This window comes from Tauraco erythrolophus, unplaced genomic scaffold (genome assembly GCF_009769465.1).
Source record: "Tauraco erythrolophus isolate bTauEry1 unplaced genomic scaffold, bTauEry1.pri scaffold_40_arrow_ctg1, whole genome shotgun sequence".
Lineage (NCBI taxonomy): Eukaryota > Metazoa > Chordata > Aves > Musophagiformes > Musophagidae > Tauraco > Tauraco erythrolophus.
The window spans coordinates 1008404-1015969 of record NW_028238614.1 but is presented as its reverse complement, the minus strand read 5'-3'; the positions used below and the strand labels follow the sequence as shown (position 1 = coordinate 1015969).

The following is a 7566-nucleotide window of genomic DNA, read 5'->3' as shown; positions in this document are numbered from 1 at the left end:
CTCTGCAGTAGGGCACAGGGAGACCTTGTGTCCCTCAGGGCTCACCAGTGTTCAGGCTGAGAGCAATGTGAAAGATGAGGATTTCTGCCCCTGCCAAGAAAGTGCCCTCCCTCAGCAGCACAAGCCTGAGCTCACCGAAAGGGGTTGAATTAAGTTTCCTCAAAGAAAGAGAAGAAATTTGGAGGATTTTTTTTTAAGAAACAGCATAGGACTGGCTCAAAGAAATCTGCTCTAAATTGTCAATGTCCTCTTCTCTTTCAACAGTCCCCCATGCCCAGGGTGAACAAATGTCCAACAGCAGCTCCATCACTGAGTTCCTCCTCCTGGCATTTGCAGACACACGGAACCTGCAGCTCTTGCACTTCTGGCTCTTCCTGGGCATCTACCTGGCTGCCCTCCTGGGAAACGGCCTCATCATCACCACCATAGCCTGTGACCACCACCTGCACACCCCCATGTACTTCTTCCTCCTCAACCTCTCCCTCCTTGACCTGGGCTCCATATCCACTACTATCCCCAAAGCCATGGTCAATTCTCTGTGGGACAGCAGGACCATCTCCTATTCAGGATGTGCTGCACAGCTCTTTTTCTTTCTTTTCTTGATTGTAGGGGAGTACTGTCTTCTCACCATCATGGCCTACGACCGCTACGTTGCCATCTGCAAACCCCTGCACTACGGGACCCTCCTGGGCAGCAGAGCTTGTGTCCACATGGCAGCAGCTGCCTGGGCCACTGGGTTTCTCAGTGCTGTGCTGCACACGGCCAATACATTTTCACTGCCCCTCTGCCACGGCAATGCCCTGGACCAGTTCTTCTGTGAAATCCCCCAGATCCTCAAGCTCTCCTGCTCACACTCCTACCTCAGGGAAGTTGGGCTGATTGTGGTTAGTGCCTGTTTAGCATTTGGTTGTTTTGTGTTCATTGTGGTGTCCTATGTGCAGATCTTCAGGGCCGTGCTGAGGATCCCCTCTGAGCAGGGACGGCACAAAGCCTTTTCCACGTGCCTCCCTCACCTGGCCGTGGTCTCCCTGTTTGTCAGCACAGCCATCTTTGCCTACCTGAAACCCTCTTCTATCTCCTCCCCAGCTCTAGACATGGTGGTGTCAGTTTTGTACTCGGTGGTGCCTCCAGCAGTGAACCCCCTCATCTACAGCATGAGGAACCAGGAGCTCAAGGATGCTGTCAGGAAACTGATTTCACAGACATTTTTCAAAAGGGAAAAATTTACCACCTCTCTCCACTAATGACTGTCGCATTATATGATTCCTTTTTTTTTTTTTTGTTTAATGTTTTCTGGTTTTAATCATTATATTTATCATCATTGCTGTGGTTATTGTCATTCTTGGTTATTATGTTCCTACACAGATGTTTGCATTCGTGTCACTAAACGTGAGACATGTTCCTACTTTGTCTCACCTGATTCCTTTGTAAAAGTGCGTCTGACACCCGCTCAGAGCTGTCCTCTTTCACAGCATCTATAAATGTCAATATAAAAATAGAAATACCAATAAAATGGGATCTCCCAGGTTCAGTGCTTTCATGGTGGGCTCATTCTGCAGAGGCCTGTGGAACTGTAACCCTGAAGTTCTTCTATAGGACTAAACCTCTTTTGGTGACCTTTTAGAGACATAGGACTGGATTTAGGAGCCACCAGTCATTGGTTACAGGCAAGATGGTGAGTGTAACTGAGGAACACATCCATGGCTTTCACACAGGGGACACCTCTGGATGGGGAATCTGGAGCTGTCTGGAGAGCGTGGTGGTTCTTCAGGTTCTGAATGTTTCTGGGGTTGTGTTGGGATGGAAGAGGTTGGCAATGATGGGGTTTGAGGCCTTTAGTACAGGACGTGCCAACCTTCTCTGGGCACTCTCCAGTTCCTCCCCACCTGTCTGAAGCAGCAACTCCCACAGAGGGACACACTAGTCCAGGTGTGGCCACACCACTGCTCTCTGGAAGGAAATAAAATCTCAAGATGTCTGGGTGGCCATGCTCCTCCTAACACATCCCCCTGTGCAGACGGTTTGGTTCATGGTAAGCATGCAGCACTGGCTCACATGATGTCCCTCAGAATGCCCAGGCCCTTCTCCTCAGAGTCACTGCTCAGCCTGTCAGATTCCCGAACACATGGGTTATTCTTCTCCCCGATGCAAGACCGGCTACTTCTCCTTGTAAAACTTAAACTTTTTGTTCACCAAATCCCTGAGTTTCTCAAGGTGCCCAGCTCTAAAAGTTTACATGCAAATGGCTCACCCTGGTTGTGGTGAGCCATCAGCCCAAGATAACAGCAGGAGAAGCAGCAGGACATCGCAGTGAATTTAAGGACTGTCGTGGTTTTATAATAAAAGAGGACTGAGGGCTGAGACAAGAACAGAGGGAGCACCCACCAACCATGGTCCCGGGTAAAACAGACTCACAGTTTTCTTAAAAAAAAACCCAATTTATTAACAGTTGCTTAAAAAGGACAAAGGGAAACAAAACTGGTTACTTGAGAGGATAAAGAGAAAACAAGGCCAGATCTTAAAAACACCACCTCCCCACCCCCCTTTCCTTTTGTTCCCGGCTCTACCTTCCCCCCAGCGGTGCAGGGGGTCAGGGAATGGGGGAGTGCAGGTCAGTTCATCCATGTTGTTACTGCTGCTTCTTTCTTAAAGGAGGAGGAGTCCTTACACCATTTTCCCTTGCTCCAGTGGGTCCCCTACTCACGAGAAAAATGCCACAAGCTTCTCCAGCGTGAGTCCTACCCACAGGACACAATTCTTCCCCATCGGATTGCTCCAGTTCAGGCTTTACCACAGTCTCGGATTCTTAGGGAGTTTTGGCCACTCGCTTCGGCGTGGGTTGTCCCACGGACTCTAGATGCCTCACGACCTCGTCGTGCATCCCAAGCTCCATTATTAACAATTACTCGTCATGTGTCCCATGCTCCATGATCTCTCTAAGGCTTAGGCACCTCTTCCCCCAGTGTGGGTTTCTCCACAGGCCGCGAGTGGGTCTCTGTTCCACTGAGCCCATCTTGGCTGCAGGGGGTCCACCTGCCGTCTCGCCACCGGTTGCAAGGGAAAACTCAGCTCCAGCAGCTTCTCCCGCTCCATCTTCACTGACCTGGTGTCAGTGTGGCTGTTTCTCTCAGGTCTTAGTCCTCTCTGGGTGAACTTGGCCCAGCGGGCACCCCGGGAACAGGGTGCTCCCTGAGTTCCCCAAGTGGCTCCGTCACTGCCATCTTGAGCATGTGGCACCGGCCCGGCATGGGCAGCCACCCGGCCGGGGGCCAGGGAATGAGGGCAGAGCCCTCCTCCCTTCTCCTTGCTCCTGGGCAAAGCACCTTTTCTGTTCCTTTGTCCCAACTTAAATAGGGCAATTTGCAGAGGCGCCGATGATTGGCTCAACCCCAAGGGGGATGGGAATCCGATCTGGTGGCAAAGGGAGCAAATCCCCTCTCCTGTCACCAGAACCCCCTCCCCCACATCAAACCATCACAAGGACTTAGTAGTTCACTACTGACCAACATAGGAATCATCATAACAACTCTTTTAGAAACTCTATTGGAGACAATAAAACAAGCAAAGCCAGAGACAGTGGGGAAAGAACAAAGTTGGGCTGTTTGTAGAGAAACATATGAGGATGATTACAGAGAAGAACTTGGGAGGGAGAAAGACGGAAAAGGAAAAGCAAAAGTTCAGCTCAGGATGCGATGATGCCATTTTGAGGTTACCTGCCCAGCAGCCTTGATTCAATGAGCTGAGTGGGACAACAAAACCGCAGCTGAGTGGACCCAACTTATGTTTGCTTACTACTATGGTCATGGGAACCCCAGTGCTCTCCTTGTCATCACCAAGGGAAGACCTGTGGTGGATACAAACGCACAGTCACTCGTCCTGGAAGGGACCTCGGGAGGTCTCTAGGCCAAGCCCAACCACAGTCTGTGGAAAAAGGGAACTGAGGGTTGGGATGTTTGCATGCCAGGCTGTGTTAGTGTAAGGTGTACCTATCCAAACACAGACAGTAGAGATCCCTCCAGGAGCTCATCCTACACCCTCCATCTACTTAGGAGCTGGTCTCGGGATTCCCTCATCCTTCCAGTTCCCCAACGCACAGACAATCACACACACACACACAAACATCTGTCTCCAGCACAGAATCACAGAATCATTGAGGCTGGAAGGCAGCCAGCTTCCACCTTCTCCATACTTCCTCTTCATGTTTGATGTTACTCAAGAGCATCTTTCTCATCCATGCCACTCTCCTGCAGCCTTGGCATGACTTCCTGCGTGTTGGAGGGGACTGCTCACAATCATGAAGACGTGATCCTTGACCACCAAATAGCTCTCTGCAGAACCCACCTGGCCACAGACATCTCCTGGTCCAAGGAGATCAATGATGACCAATCTTCAAAACCCCAATTACGGGGCAGGTCATCAGAAAGACGAGGAAGAGATTTGTTGAAGGGTTGGGGACATTTCCCATTGGTGTAAGGGAAACACCACTGATGATGCCTGGTGTTCCTATCTCAGTTTCTCCATGGAAGGCTAAGGTCCTTCTTGGCCCCTCTGCTCTCGTACAAGGACACCCATGAGAAAGAATGTTTCTTTTTCAGTTGTTTCACAAAAGTGCACAGAAAGTTGACAGATGTGAAAGAGGAAGGCGTGTGCCTGTGAGTTGTTCATATTTCCTAACCGTGCTCAGTGCTTTGTGAAAGGTGACAACGCCTTATTTTAATGGCAGTGCCACCATGGAGCAGAACCCCTTGTGACTGCACAGGTGAGAGGCCCCTGACAAATGCTGCTGTCACAGTGTGTGCTGAGAGGGACAGGCCAGAAAGGCAGAGGAGGGTGATGGAGCAGGCAGAGGCAGTTGCAATGAACCTGTTCAAAGATGGTGAGATGAACGTAGCTGGGACAGCGGGGGTTGTTCCTGCAGTCACACACAGCAGTGTCAGGGCTCTGGCAGGTGTCCACCCCTGAGCTGCCCTCGTGCACTCATCTCACACACAGGGCTGTTCAGAGATACGAGCCCTTCCCTTGCACACGCACAGACGGTGCACTGCAGCAGTCAGAGCGTCTCCCTGGCCTCCTGCTGCCACTCTCAGAAGCTGGGGGGCACCTCAGCCCTGCGGTGTGTTGCCCTGCTCTGAACACATCTGAGTTGCCCCACAGCAAGAGGAACGGAGCTCCTTGTTCATCCATGCAGGCCTCCTGGTGTTCCTGCCTGACTTCCTCTTTGTTGGGATGCCCCGCTCCTGAGCTTGGAGGAGGTGATCCCTGAATATTAACCAGCTTTCTTGGGTGCTTCTTCCCTCCAGGGATTTATCCCATGGGACTTGATCAAGTAGATCTCTGCAGAGGCCAAAGTCTACTTTCCTAAGGTCCAGAGTAGTGAGCTTGCTGTGTTCCCTCCTTTCCACATAAGGATCTTGAACTCCACCATTTCATGGTCACTACAGCCAAAGCTGCCCTTGAGCTTCACATTCCCCACCAGACCCTCCTTGTTGGTGAGAACAAGGTCCAGCATAGCACCTCTCTTCGTTGGTGTCTCTACCACATGGAGAAGGACGTTATCGTCAACGCATTCCAGGAACCTCCTGGATTGCCTATGCCCTGCTGTCTTGTCCATCCAACAAATACTTGGGTGGTTGAAGTCCCCCATGAGGACCAGGGCTCGTGAACCTGAGGCTGCTCCTACCTGTGTATAGAGGGCCTCATGCACTCGGTCTTCCTGGTCAGGTGTTCTGTAGCACATTCCCACTATAACATCACCTGTCCCTGCCCTCTCTCTAATCCTGACCCATAAGCTCTCAGTCAGCTCCTCATCCATCCCCAGGTGCAGCTCCATGCACTCCAGCTGGTCTTTGACATAGAGCAGGACACCTCCTCCTCTTCTCCCCTGCCTGTCCTTCCTAAAGAGCCTGTACCCTTCTGTTCCAACACTCCAGTCAGAGGATTCATCCCACCACACCTTCTTGATGCCAATAAGATCACAGCCCTGCAGGTGTGTGCACATCTCTAACTCCTCGTGTTTATTCCCCATGCTGTGTGTTTGCTAACCTCCAGTCAACTGAGAGGTCCTCGATTCGCCAGGACTGCTGAAAATAATTGAAAGTGGTTTGCTGAGGATTTCTGCCAGTTCTCACAGTGCCCCTGCATGGATCCCACCCAGTCACATAGACTTGTGACTGTCCAAGTGGTGCAGCAGGTCACTCACCATGTCCCCTTGGATCATGGGGCTCCATCCTGCTCCCGTCCCTCTCTTCCAGCTCAGGGGGCTGGGTGCCTGAGAGCAACTGGTCTTACTATGAAAGACCGAGACAAAGAAGGCACTAAGTACCTCAGCCTTTCCCTCACCCTTTGTCACTGTGCCACCCTCCGCATCCAATAAAGGACGGCCATTCTCCTTATCCCTCCTTTTATTGCTAATGTGTTATAGACGCATTTTAAACTGACTTTTATGGCACAGTAAGTTCTAGCTGGGCTTTGGCCCTTCTAATTTTCTTCCTGCATGGCATCCTCATAGTCCTCCTGAGTTGCCTGCCCGTTCATCCAAAGGATATAAATTCTCTTTTTTTCCCTGAGTTCCAGCCAACGCTCTCTGTTCAGCCAGGCTGGTCTCGTTCCAGCCACCTTGTCTTTTGGCACATGGGGAAGGCCTGTTCCTGCACCTTGAAGATGTCCTTCTTAAATAATGTCCAGCCTTCCTGGGCCTTTTTACCCTTCCTGACTGCCTCCCAAGGGATTCTGCCAACCAGGCTCCTAAACAGGCCAAAGTCTGCCCTCTGGAAGTCCAATGTGGCAGTTCTGCTGACTCCCCTCTTTACTTCTCTGAGAATGGAGAACTCTTCATGATGGCTATGCCCAAGACTGCCTTCAACCATCGCGTCACCCACAAGTCCTTCTCTCTTTGCAAACAACAGATCCAGTGCTTTAATTAGTCATAATGAAGAATAAGAAGGAATTCCCTTACAGCCCTGTGCTGTTACTGTTAATAGCGATCAGTGATAGCACCACTAATTCCTTCTAACATCCTTGAGAGCTTCTTCATTTTTCTCATTTCCAAAGCTCAGCCTGCTCAGATTATCAAAGGACTCCCTCAAATCTCTGCAGCCCACATCTCTCCAAGGTTCTCTCAGCAAAGGTCTTTCACCCCAGATCACTTCTCACCATCACTTCAATACACATCACAGTCTATATTTGAGCTGGGTGAAGTCAGGCTATTCCTTGCAAAGCTTTCCCTGCAAAAGTCCTTTCGATGTGCTAATCCCACTGGTGTCACCTCATGCTGTCTGCTGCTCCATCCTCCTTCTGCAGAGCCCCATTGGACGGGCAGTTTTCTTGTTTCTATCATACCCATTCACCTTCACAATCCTTTGGTACCATATGCATATCGAACAGTGTCTCCAGAAACACATTTATCCCCCCAGCATCAGCCATTTCCAGTTGCAGGCTGAGATAGCTCCATCCTGGAGGAGACATCATGCAGAGCTGCTCCATGTTGCTCACCAGCCTGGGCTGCGGCACCAAGGATGTTGTTGCATCTTCCACAGCCAGGAGGAAATGGCCTGGCTCTTGTAGACA

The 7566-nt window shown here is 50.8% G+C and overlaps 1 protein-coding gene across 1 annotated transcript; it reads left to right on the top strand.

Moving 5' to 3' along the window:
• The first annotated feature begins 287 nt into the window (after positions 1-287).
• LOC147526038 (olfactory receptor 14A16-like) lies at positions 288-3152 on the top strand. Its single transcript, XM_086630605.1, has 2 exons — positions 288-1198; positions 3116-3152. The coding sequence occupies exons 1-2, from the start codon at positions 288-290 to the stop codon at positions 3150-3152; spliced, it is 948 nt and encodes a 315-aa protein (XP_086486731.1).
• Positions 3153-7566: the final 4414 nt, after the last annotated feature.

What these genes read in the sequence shown, in the direction of transcription:
- LOC147526038 (XM_086630605.1), top strand. Translation starts at nt 288, where the DNA reads ATGTCCAACAGCAGCTCCATCACTGAGTTCCTCCTCCTGGCATTTGCA. An exon ending in GCTGTCAGGAAACTGATTTC is followed by an intron (nt 1,199 to 3,115) that starts ACAGACATTTTT and finishes CTGGTGTCAGTG; the next exon opens with TGGCTGTTTCTCTCAGGTCT.